Genomic DNA, 14,097 nt, shown 5'->3' with positions numbered 1-14,097 from the left:
ATGACTAAGGCCTGTCTTGTTATTTTCATGGTAAGGTAATGTTTTTATTCTTCAATGATCTATCATTGTTAGAAAGGTTATACGATTTCATTCATGGCAAGATGTGTTTTTGAAAAAAAAAATCAAATTTCCAAATTTTGGTGAAATAGATATGCAAAAAAGGTGGCACAAAAATGACTTGAGTCAATTTTCATGACAATTAGTTCTTTATTTCCTGTGTTGTATCCCCTTAATGTGAGTTCAACATAAAAATTAATCAGCCCAAATTAAAACCAAATGCTGTGTTTTTTCAAAAGTGAAGAATTATACATAAATGGTGCTAACTGTTCCTTCTAGATGGTGGTTGTTCCGATCATGGGGAAGAGTGGGGACAACTATAGGCAGCAATAAGATTGAACGATGTGATTCTCGAGTAAGTGTCATAAGATCCATGGAAGCCCTATATATGGAAAAAACCGGCAATTCTTGGGCTGACAGGAAAAACTTCGTCAAACAGGCCAACAAATTCTACCCTCTGGAGATTGATTACGGTCAGGTAAGTACCTAAAACATTCTGTCTTATTGATTACGGTCAGGTAAGTACCTAAAACATTCTGTCTTATTGATTACGGTCAGGTAAGTACCTAAAACATTCTGTCTTATTGATTACGGTCAGGTAAGTACCTAAAACATTCTGTCTTATTGATTACGGTCAGGTAAGTACCTAAAACATTCTGTCTTATTGATTACGGTCAGGTAAGTACCTAAAACATTCTGTCTTATTGATTATGGTCAGGTAAGTACCTTAAACATTCTGTCTTATTGATTAGTCAGGTAAGTACCTAAAACATTCTGTCTTATTGATTATGGTCAGGTAAGTACCTAAAACATTCTGTCTTATTGGTTCACCAATTTTAGCAACGGTGGTTACGTGGCTTAAATTTACAGTCATCCAAATGTACTGATTAAGATTCTGTACAGGTATATTGAAATTCATACCCTTAAATGATTTCATCTTAGTTATATAGAGTAGGATGCTTATGTTTATGATACTGGGGGTGATATAGTTAAAGATCCGAGGTGTGCGGTTCAATGCTCCCTACTCGTGTCAGTTTGTGTTTCTTGTGAAGCTGAGCAACAGACTGGTTTGTGCTGTCATGGTTGTGTCTTTGGACAAGATACTTTAGTAGTCACCAACTACTGCAAGGAGACCCTCCTTAAAATGACCTTGGCTGTTCATGAGGTGATACACCCAGCAAACATAGTTTATGGTACTCCACATAGACTCAGGGGACGTAATGTCGGTAACGTTAAGTAGTCATACAACATTGATACAGATTATATATGCAAGCTATTGGAGCCGTGCCTTTTTTATGGAGGCGTTTACGCCTGCCATATTACAATCACCTACGAGTTGTGACGTCACAATCTCTCACTTTCATTTTCGTTATATTTCCTTTCACAGTTCATTTTGTAGTTTCTTTCGGTTCATATATGATGTAGTTGAACTATATATACATTTATGAAAACTATCAAGACTACAAATAAAGTGCTATTACATGAAAAAAGGTATATTCAGTATAAATTTCTCTTCGGCGGAAGCCCTGAATTTGAGACCTCTGGTGGTAATTTCTGTAACTAGGGGTAATGATTCGCTTATAATTAGTTCCAAGTATGAGGCACGTCATTGTATTCCGTCATTCAAAGTAGATGTGCACAGAAATGTATTAACTATGCTGATAATGTTTTGAACATTTCAGGAACTATTTTGAATAAACAATAAGAATAATGTCTTGTAAATATCTACACCTGCATCGATTTTTGCAAATCTATATTGAAAATACTGTTTGAAGGGAGATAACTGCGAGATTCTGACATTACCTTACAGAGGACACTTGTTTAACTACTAGAAATAAAGATGGCATAACAACCAAGCGCAAACAAATTCCCGATTTTCATACTACCCTCCAGGTTTTGGCTAACAACATTTCTTCTGTTTACAACTTGGTAGTTTGTTCACGAGATTTTATGAGATTTAGTCCGATATTTAGCGATCACGTGTTCCGTCTGTTTACGTGAGCGAGCACTCTGTCAAAATGGAGGCACGTGGACACGGGCTTCACACGAAGCTTGTCGCTAGAAATTAATATCTATCAACATAATTTAAAGGCAAGTTGCTTACAAAGTTTAAATATGTTTGTTGACCCACTGAAATAAGTGTTTGTTTATTTAGGACGAAACTGTTTACGATAAGTTGTTCAAGCCAGGCCAGACCACAAAATCACTTTTTGCGATTATAGTCCGAATTTTCTGACGATCTTGCTATATACTATATGCAGACTTTAATCAGCTTTAGGTGATATCAACCCCAGAACCCTTCGGATTACTGCGATAACTGATCAAAGTCCCTGTGTTTCAAATCCATGATGAATCGGTAGACCTACATCTGTACGTGATGGCGTGATGGAATTTGATCGTTTATTTTTTTAAACTAAGAAAACTGGCACATATCTGTCGTGGTGGTCATTTGTGCTGTACCTTCCCCGACAGAGACAATATACAGAATCTGGATTTTTGTGATAGGTTTACTGCAGTAGCTACTCGCACTCGTAATATATATGAAAATGCTAAATTATTATTGAACCAGCTTGTCTTATTTATATATTATTCAGCTCACGATTCAACCTTTTCAAATGTTTTCATGTAATATATATATACATTTGTATGCACCAAGCTGTGAAATGTTTGTATTACATAGAATATTTAAACAATACAAGGTAATTGTATATTAACAAAATGTATACCAATTGCATTTTAACCTATTAGTACAACTTTTTGTTGTTTTCATGTAATATAACTTTTTGTTGTTTTCATGTAAAATGATAAATACCTGTATATCTATTGGCAATCGATATCAAATCCATATAATATATGACTTTCTCAAATATCAATATTCCTCATAGCTTTCAAAATAAATCTATATTTGCTTTTGAAATTTAATTAAAAATGTTTGATTTTCATGTCGCGAACATATCCCTTAAAATAATCATCAATCTCCTTATTGGTCTCCAGAAAGTGTGAAAATAAATGAAACTTTTTTGTCAATAATTCTATTTATTATGAATTCATGTATAACCATTTAGGTTTTTTCCAATGTTGACCTTTAAAACTATATATATATACAAGCAACAATCTGTGGGATGTCAAATATGGAAGGCTATAGCTGTTTCAGGATAAATTGCCAAAAATGCTTATAAGTACTGTTTCTTACACTGATCACACATATTGGGTTTTCGACTATTATGTGTTATTGCTACTTAAGTGTGAATTTTTTCGGCTTAAGTGATAATGTATTTCTTTGTACTTATGTGCAACAGACATCGCGAGAGTTTAATTCTCGTACATATAATATTGACTCCTACAAAAAGAAGTTGAGTGATCATGAGTGGTTGACCTACGAGAGGCATTTTATCAAATCTCATATTGACCATACTGATTGATCATGATCATATTTCATCCGGCCTAGTAAACTCTAGAAAAAACATCTTAATTTATGAAAGTAGCTAACTCATTTAATGTATGTGTAAAAATTAAGTATATATATATATCGTACAAAACATCAAACTTCTAATATGGTACATATGAAACATACATTTAGGCTGACTGCCTGATAATATAATACAATTTGTACAGAGTTTACAATCCTTTGACATTCAGCTCATAATATACACTATTATAATTTGATCTGTCGTCATGCGTCTGTCTTCTTCTTAAGACCAAGATATCGCAGAACGGTGTACAAAAGGTTCTTAAGCTGTTTTATCAAAATTGTTAATTTCATGGCCCCCTATGTGTCGCATTCTCCCTGGGGAGAGCTAGGATACATTTTACTATAGTTTATATAGGAAACTCATCACACATATTTTAGCATAATTTGTTTCATTTTCATTGGAAATTGGTTAGCACGTGGTTAGGGCAAACTTTTCTCAATGACATATTGTCAGAGAATGTCAAGGCCAACGATTTGTTATGGGTTCGAATGTCAAAAATAAAAATCTCAAATTGATTATTTTTTTCATTTCATATGAAAGAACATAGTCCACCGAAACAGAATGTGCATATTTTATTGTCATCAGATAAAAATATGGCAGAAAGAGATGGCACTTGGAAAAGAATCATAAAGCTATTTTCTTCAGCCAAAATTAAAAAATAATCCAAAATTGCAGAATAAAGGTTTCTGCTCTTTTATCTATATACACATGAAGGCTTGATGTTTGGCGCATCGATAACGTATGGCTGGCTACAAATGTTATACTTATATTTGACCTTGACCTTCATTCAAGGTCACAGGGATCAAATGATGAAAAAAATTCAAAGTTCTTTCAAAATTATTAATTTGGGTCACATTTTAAAGAATAAGCCCTTTTAAAGGTGTGTGCAATGTACATTTATATCAAGGTCAAATAATCAAAATGACGCAGATATGGCACTTTTAAAAAGAAATTCCTACCAAAATGAAAAATTGACCCAAAACTGCACATACACATGAAGGCTTGATATTTGGCAAACAGATACATGTAACATGTGTGACTGGCTACAAATATTGAGTTTATCTCTCTGACCTTGACCTTCATTCACATTTTAAAGAACCGGCTCTTATGAAGGTGTGTGCGAAGTTTCAAGGGCAAATTATTAAAAATGACGCAGATATGCCCTTTAAAGAATGTTTTCTTGCCAAAATTAAAAATTATCCATAAATTGCAATTCAAATGTTGGCTTAAAAGGGGTCAATTTGGCTTAATTGACATAAATAACTTCTTCTCTTAAACTAAGCAATCGATAAAGCTCATACGTGACTGGTAGCATCCTTATGGGTAGGGATTCAAAATTGTAAAAATGGTGGGGTTGACCCCTGGGGGGCAGGGTCAAAAGGGGTCAATTTGTTTCTCTGAAACTAAGTTATGGATATAACTCACATTGGTGTGGTAGCAATCCCTATGGGGTTGTACCCAAAGTCAATTTCATTTCATGGATTAATTGCACAATTTGGTATAAAACCTACATTTGTATGGTAGCATGGTTATGGGGTGGGTATTCAAAATTGTACGAATGTTGGGGTTAACCTCCCGGGGGCTGAAGGATGGGACCAAAATAGGTCAATTTCGCTAAATTGACATTTTTAGAATAACAATAAACCAATGTACATGTACCCATATAAAATGCTTATGATATATTGACATAGAAATACCAGCGACAAATAAACTTAAGCATCATTCTTGTTTCATATCTCATAAAACCAGGTGAGCGATACAAGCCCTCTGGGCCTCTTGTTTTATCTGTGAAACCATTCAGATCCCAACTCCATAATCTTGCTGGACACCAAGAGATGAACACAATCCTGATGTGAAAATAGGCCCAGGGTTCTTTCCCCACCCCAAGGGACTTATACAATCATATTGAATTGATATCAAATATGAAAGTTTTCTTCAATATTTTGCATGTAAAACGCTGTATATTTATATACAGTACCTATTGCTACTAGGCTATTATCTACATCTTGGTGGTAAATTAAAAAGCAACAAATCACAGTTTATTGTTAATATTGACATTGGATCTATTAAAATAGATGGAATTGATATCTAATTTTGAAATAATTGTCCTTAAAAATGAGGTCTTTGTTGAAAAAAAAGTGTAATAACTTTTAAAAGCCGTCAATCTAATTTTGATATTATTCTAAGATCAAAATAGAAAGGAATAAACAATTTTGTTTACAAGATATTGAAAGACATTGCACACTTTCAACAAAAAAAAGTAGCAGACACTCCCTGTATTTTCAATACATATCGTGTATTGTTATAACTTATCGAAATGCATATCATATTGTTTCGACATTTCTTATACCCAGGCCTATAAAATATAAGTTTGTTTTAAACACATAAATGCAAATTTTGAACTACGTAAGTATAAAAGATGGTTTAAAGTATGAATGTTAATGACATGTACCTAAGTAGAAGTTGATTTGAAAAAATTAAAAATGTTTGACTTCTTAAGTAAAGGTTTGATTGAAATAAGAAATGTTTAACTACTTTTAGAAGTAGGTTTGAAACTTTAAGATGGTTAAAACCATTATGTATATCGGAACAGTCTAAACCATTACATTCATCAGGACTGTGAAAACCATTATGTCCGGTTGGTTTGACACACTTAAGACGAAATGTTTAGTCATGTTGATATCAGTTTAATTTGTATTCTTGCTTTATTTCAAATATCTCCTTTTACATCTGACTAACGCCTCCTATAGTACTTTCAGTACTTTGATTCATAACAAAAGTTTTAAATATATTTTGTAGGATGACGAAGAGGTTGTGACCACACTTAAGACTGGGGGGAAGTCCAAGCTCCCCAAAGCTGTACAAGATCTAATTTGCATGATATTTGATGTAGAGAGCATGAAGAAAGCCATGTTGGAGTTTGAGGTTAGTGAAGCAATTAAAATAATGGAATGGAGGTAAACATACGTGAACTATAAATTCCTTCCAATGGTGTAATCTTCCATCGATCAGAAAATAAAAATTGACAGAAAGAACTTGAACAAGAATATTAAACCTTGATCTTACATATATTTTAGATTGATTTGAAGAAGATGCCACTCGGGAAGTTATCAAAGCGACAAATTGAATCGGCCTATACTGTACTGACCGAGTTGACAGAGGTGAAGTATTTCATCACAAGATAGAGCTGCTATAACATATGATAGAGCTGCTATAATATATGATAGAGCTGCTATAATATATGATAGAGCTGTTATAACATATGATAGAGCTGTTATAATATATGATAGAGCTGCTATAATATATGATAGAGCTGCTATAACATATGATAGAGCTGCTATAATATATGATAGAGCTGTTATAACAAGATAGAGATGTTATAACATATGATAGAGCTGTTATAACATATGATAGAGCTGCTATAATATATGATAGAGCTGCTATAACATAAGATAGAGATGTTATAATATATGATAGAGCTGTTATAATATATGATAGAGCTGCTATAACATATGATAGAGCTGTTATAACATATGATAGAGCTGTTATAACATATGATAGAGCTGTTATAACATATGATAGAGCTGCTATAACATATGATAGAGATGTTATAATATATGATAGAGCTGCTATAACATGATAGAGCTGTTATAACATATGATAGAGCTGCTATAACATATGATAGAGATGTTATAATATATGATAGAGCTGTTATAATATATGATAGAGCTGCTATAACATATGATAGAGATGTTATAATATATGATAGAGCTGTTATAATATATGATAGAGCTGCTATAACATATGATAGAGCTGCTATAACATAAGATAGAGATGTTATAACATATGATAGAGCTGTTATAATATATGATAGAGCTGCTATAACATATGATAGAGATGCTATAACATATGATAGAGCTGTTATAATATATGATAGAGATGCTATAACATATGATAGAGCTGTTATAATATATGATAGAGCTGCTATAACATGATAGAGATGCTATAACATATGATAGAGCTGCTATAATATATGATAGAGATGTTATAACATATGATAGAGCTGCTATAATATATGATAGAGCTGCTATAATATATGATAGAGATGCTATAACATATGATAGAGCTGCTATAACATATGATAGAGCTGTTATAATATATGATAGAGCTGCTATAACATATGATAGAGCTGTTATAACATATGATAGAGCTGTTATAACATATGATAGAGCTGCTATAACATATGATAGAGCTGCTATAACATATGATAGAGCTGTTATAACATATGATAGAGCTGCTATAACATATGATAGAGCTGCTATAACATATGATAGAGCTGTTATAACATATGATAGAGCTGTTATAACATATGATAGAGGTGTTATAACATATGATAGAGCTGCTATAACATATGATAGAGCTGTTATAACATATGATAGAGGTGGTATAACATATGATAGAGCTGCTATAACATATGATAGAGCTGCTATAACATATGATAGAGCTGTTATAACATATGATAGAGGTGGTATAACATATGATAGAGCTGTTATAACATATGATAGAGCTGTTATAACATATGATAGAGCTGCTATAACATATGATAGAGCTGCTATAACATATGATAGAGGTGGTATAACATATGATAGAGGTGTTATAACATATGATAGAGCTGTTATAATATATGATAGACCTGTTATAACATGATAGAGCTGTTATAATATATGATAGAGCTGTTATAACATATGATAGAGCTGTTATAACATATGATAGAGATGTTATAACATATGATAGAGCTGCTATAATATATGATAGAGCTGCTATAATATATGATAGAGCTGCTAGAAAATATGATAGAGCTGTTATAACATATGATAGAGCTGTTATAACATATGATAGAGCTGTTATAATATATGATAGAGCTGCTATAACATATGATAGAGCTGTTATAATATATGATAGAGATGTTATAACATATGATAGAGCTGTTATAACATATGATAGAGCTGTTATAATATATGATAGAGCTGCCATAACATATGATAGAGCTGTTATAACATATGATAGAGATGTTATAATATATGATAGAGCTGCCATAAGAACAGTCCTTTGTATCAAATACAATTTTCACTCATCTGGCACAAAATGTTTGGGGATACATGTGATGACACAGCACCATGTCTATTAAGTGCCAATATTTTCCTTAAATCAACATTGATATCGTAATAAGGGGTTAGTCACTAGTGTAAGGGACATTTGGCAGGGAGAATACTGGGATGATGGACTTCTTAGTAAAAGGAATGACCTTGACTCATTCTAAAGGTAACTTGTGCGAAATGTGTTAAAATATGAAAACAATTTCTGATCAAGATCGGTGATACACTGTACCTAAAGCCTAGTTTGAATATTCACATCCAGCCTTTAGCACCTCAGACAGGTATGAATTAGCCCTCATGTACTCTAGTTTAGCAATGCCGGAGTGAATCACTGGCACTGTTTATCATCCTTTATACAAACAAACATCAGTATGGTACATACTTGACAGTACAGCATGTCCCGAACTTCACTAAGTTGTCATAATTTTTTTTTTATCATATCAAATTGAAGGGTTTATGGTGTTATGCATGCGAGATACCAATGTCCCAGAAACGTAGATAAAAGTGTATAAACAATGTTAGGTGTAGGTCATTTCTCAATGTATTCAATATTTGTAATGTATATTGTATCCTAGATTGTTTTGGGAAACTATTTTTGCCTAAATTATACTGAAATTATTATGTCCAGGCACTATTTCAATGTACAAAGATTCTTAACATTGGCATGCATGGGACCCAATCGTAGCTCTGACTATAAATATTTCCATTGTCTATGACATCATAGCTGCCTTAAGCCTAGAGGAATGGTACTCTGGTTATATGTAATTCATCTTCGCTAGCCAAGGTTTATGATTACGTAACACTCCACAAACCCTTATAATATGCACAAATAAATCACCTTGACCCACTTTCTCAATCAGTGATTATAAAAACCTAAAATGTATTACTCTGAAGGCATAAGGGTCAGATCTATTAAGTCTTGTACCGAGAATGGTGTGGCCTGGAGATTGTTGATGGGTATGTTGATCATGCATTGTCTTGAATGTCATATCTAGACCGAATTTGCTTTGAAAGTTGCATCAGGGCACTAACCTGTCATATTAAGAACAAGTGCCCTTTATATTAGTGTAAGGATTTAAACCTGTATATATGTTTGAACTGCTTACTATGAATTTTCTTTGATAGTTATTGGCCTAAATTATGAAGTCATTGATGTTAGAAATGTGAACAAGCAAGTAATATAGAGTGATTAAAACTTTGAAAGTTAATGGTGAAGTCAAAACAGAAACAATGTGTAATAATGATAATTGTCTTCTCTTCCTGCTGGGATCAGCTTATTTCAAAAGGTGGCACTCAGACACAGTTCCTGGATGCTACAAACAGGTTTTACACTTTGGTACCTCATGACTTTGGAATGAAGAAGCCACCTCTAATAAACTCTCTAGATGTTATAAAGGTGAGTTATCAACGCTCTAGATGTTATAAAGGTGAGTTATCAACTCTCTAGATGTTATAAAGGTGAGTTATCAACTCTCTAGATGTTATAAAGGTGAGTTATCTCTCTAGATGTTATAAAGGTGAGTCATCATCTCTCTAGATGTTATAAAGGTGAGTTATCAACTCTCTAGATGTTATAAAGGTGAGTTATCAACGCTCTAGATGTTATAAAGGTGAGTTATCAACGCTCTAGATGTTATAAAGGTGAGTTATCATCTCTCTAGATGTTATAAAGGTGAGTTATCAACTCTACATGTTATAAAAGTGAGTTATCAACTCTAGATGTTATAAAGGTGAGTAATCATCTCTCTAGATGTTATAAAGGTGAGTTATCAACTCTCTAGATGTTGTAAAGGTGAGTTATCAACGTTCTAGATGTTATAAAGGTGAGTTATCAACGCTCTAGATGTTATCAAGGTGAGTTATCAACGCTCTAGATGTTATCAAGGTGAGTTATCAACGCTCTAGATGTTATAAAGGTGAGTTATCAACTCTCTAGATGTTATAAAGGTGAGTTATCATCTCTCTAGATGTTATAAAGGTGTTATCTCTCTAGATGTTATAAAGGTGAGTCATCATCTCTCTAGATGTTATAAAGGTGAGGTATCAACTCTCTACATGTTATAAAGGTGAGTTATCAACTCTCTACATGTTATAAAGGTGAGTTATCAACTCTCTAGATGTTATAAAGGTGAGTTATCATCTCTCTAGATGTTATAAAGGTGAGTTATCAACTCTCTAGATGTTATAAAGATGAGTTATCAACTCTCTAGATGTTATAAAGGTGAGTTATCATCTCTCTAGATGTTATAAAGGTGAGTTATCAACTCTCTAGATGTTATAAAGGTGAGTTATCAACTCTCTAGATGTTATAAAGGTGAGTTATCAACTCTCTAGATGTTATAAAGGTGAGTTATCAACTCTCTAGATGTTATAAAGGTGAGTTATCAACTCTCTAGATGTTATAAAGGTGAGTTATCATCTCTCTAGATGTTATAAAGGTGAGTTATCAACTCTCTAGATGTTATAAAGGTGAGTTATCAACTCTCTAGATGTTATAAAGGTGAGTTATTATCTCTCTAGATGTTATAAAGGTGAGTTATTATCTCTCTAGATGTTATAAAGGTGAGTTATCAACTCTCTAGATGTTATAAAGGTGAGTTATCATCTCTAGATGTTATAAAGGTGAGTTATCAACTCTCTAGATGTTATAAAGGTGAGTTATCATCTCTCTAGATGTTTTAAATAGAGGTTACACAACGAGTGGTTGTTGGATATGGAATTTATTTCACACGAGTAAGTTATTTTTTAAAAGTTACAAAAGACACGAGCTTTAGCGAGTGTTTTTTGCAACTTTTAAAAAATAACTTACGAGTGTGAAATAAATTCCATATCCAACAATTTTGAGTCGTGTGACCTGTTTCTACCACAATAATATCGGCTTGAATCAAAGGGAAACGTGGCCAAGTATAATTTCGCGTATGCAAATAAAGTGTACCGGTGACGTCCGGGACCTGATGATGTGACGTCATTAGATTATTGATGACGTCAATAACAATTGCAGCTTGGGTCAAAGTTCACCGTGTTAGCCAATCGAAATGCGTACAGAGTTTATACCACGTGTGGTATAAACGTATTGTTAATCAACAGCTGCAATGATTAACTGATGGTCCGAGAGTTGAATAACACAGGGTATTGTGGTAGAAAGGTGAGTTATCATCTCTAGATGTTATAAAGGTGAGTTATCAACTCTCTAGATGTTATAAAGGTGAGTTATCATCTCTCTAGATGTTTTAAATAGAGGTTACACAACGAGTGGTTGTTGGATATGGAATTTATTTCACACGAGTAAGTTATTTTTTAAAAGTTACAAAAGACACGAGCTTTAGCGAGTGTTTTTTGCAACTTTTAAAAAATAACTTACGAGTGTGAAATAAATTCCATATCCAACAATTTTGAGTCGTGTGACCTGTTTCTACCACAATAATATCGGCTTGAATCAAAGGGAAACGTGGCCAAGTATAATTTCGCGTATGCAAATAAAGTGTACCGGTGACGTCCGGGACCTGATGATGTGACGTCATTAGATTATTGATGACGTCAATAACAATTGCAGCTTGGGTCAAAGTTCACCGTGTTAGCCAATCGAAATGCGTACAGAGTTTATACCACGTGTGGTATAAACGTATTGTTAATCAACAGCTGCAATGATTAACTGATGGTCCGAGAGTTGAATAACACAGGGTATTGTGGTAGAAAGGTGAGTTATCATCTCTCTAGATGTTATCAAGGTGAGTTATCAACGCTCTAGATGTTATAAAGGGGAGTTATCAACTCTCTAGATGTTATAAAGGTGAGTTATCAACTCTCTAGATGTTATAAAGGTGAGTTATCATCTCTCTAGATGTTATAAAGGTGAGTTATCAACTCTCTAGATGTTATAAAGGTGAGTTATCAACTCTCTAGATGTTATAAAGGTGAGTTATCAACTCTCTAGATGTTATAAAGGTGAGTTATCATCTCTCTAGATGTTATAAAGATGAGTTATCATCTCTCTAGATGTTATAAAGGTGAGTTATCAACTCTCTAGATGTTATAAAGGTGAGTTATCATCTCTCTAGATGTTATAAAGGTGAGTTATCAACTCTCTAGATGTTATAAAGGTGAGTTATCATCTCTCTACATGTTATAAAGGGGAGTTATCAACTCTCTAGATGTTATAAAGGTGAGTTATCATCTCTCTAGATGTTATAAAGGTGAGTTATCATCTCTCTAGATGTTATAAAGGTGAGTTATCAACTCTCTACATGTTATAAAGGTGAGTTATCAACTCTCTAGAGGTTAATTATAAAGGTAAGTTATTATCTCTACGTGTTATAAAGGTAGGTTTTCAAAGCACTAGATCTTATAAAGGTAAGTTAATGACTCTCTAGATCTTATAAAGGTAAGTTAATGACTCTAGTTGTTGTAAAGTTATTGACTCCCTAAATGTCATGAAGGCGAGTTATTAATCTCTAGATGTTGTTAGATAAGTAATTACATTTGTAACTCTCTAGGTGTCATAAAAGTATTAATAGCAATAGCTGTAGTCGGTCTTCTAATAAGCATGTTTAAGTGAAATGTTCAACAAATGTGATTTATCAAATTTAATTAAATGTTGAATAATAATATCCTGCATAGAGATGTTTTCAACAGCCAAAAAATAAGAATTCAAAATAACAGCATTGGAAACTTTGTGTTCAGATTACAAAAGGGGAATTTTCAAAGATACTATTTTTAATTGGAGTTATTGGGAATATTGATGTACAAATATCTTTGTGCAGGCCAAGACAGACATGATCAATAACCTGCTGGATATCGAAGTTGCTTACGGCATGCTGAAGGGAGGCGACACTGGGGAAGATCCTGTGGATGCTCATTACAGGAAACTTAACACAGAAATTGAGGTATTTGAGGTTACACACACACACTCTCTCTCTCTCTCTCTCTCTCTCTCTCTCTGGAGATCTCTTTCTTCCATTTTTGGATCACCTATTTTAATGGCAGTTATGTCCCTTTAAGTATGATTGTAGACAGAATCTTGACTGAACATTAATAGTGATGGAAATCGAACAGAGGGTGTAGCTCCCTTGGGGACAGAGGGGTGGGGCCCAATAGGGGAAATTTAGGTAAATCCTTTAAATTCCTACTTGTCCTGAATGGATTTTTATGAAATTTCCCATCACTATTGTTCAGACGTAGACTCTGTCGTCTACAATCATAGAGATCTAATTTTGTAGTATTGGGGTGGGAGAAAAGGGGGCCATATAAGGGAAATATAGCCACAACAAAACTTTTAAAACCCATTTTTAGCTCACCTGGACCGAAGGTCCGGTGAGCTTATGCCATGGCGCAGCGTCCGTCATCCGTCCGTCCGTCAACATTTGCTTCAAATCGCTACTAGTCTAAAAGTTCTTATTGGATTTTGACCAAAA

The 14,097-nt window shown here is 33.6% G+C and overlaps 1 protein-coding gene across 1 annotated transcript; it reads left to right on the top strand.

Annotated features, from left to right (window-relative positions):
* Nucleotides 1-293: 293 nt before the first annotated feature.
* Nucleotides 294-13,569, top strand: LOC117319652 (poly [ADP-ribose] polymerase 1-like; the record flags this gene model as incomplete). The annotated part of the gene is made up of 5 exons (XM_033874429.1): nucleotides 294-535; nucleotides 6,330-6,455; nucleotides 6,608-6,691; nucleotides 9,960-10,082; nucleotides 13,447-13,569. Coding segments are annotated over exons 1-5 (678 nt in total), but the record flags the coding sequence as incomplete, so codon positions are not given.
* Between the last annotated feature and the right edge of the window lie 528 nt (nucleotides 13,570-14,097).

The sequence above is a fragment of the Pecten maximus genome, unplaced genomic scaffold (assembly GCF_902652985.1).
Source record: "Pecten maximus unplaced genomic scaffold, xPecMax1.1, whole genome shotgun sequence".
Lineage (NCBI taxonomy): Eukaryota > Metazoa > Mollusca > Bivalvia > Pectinida > Pectinidae > Pecten > Pecten maximus.
This window is presented reverse-complemented; position numbering and strand designations above follow the sequence as displayed.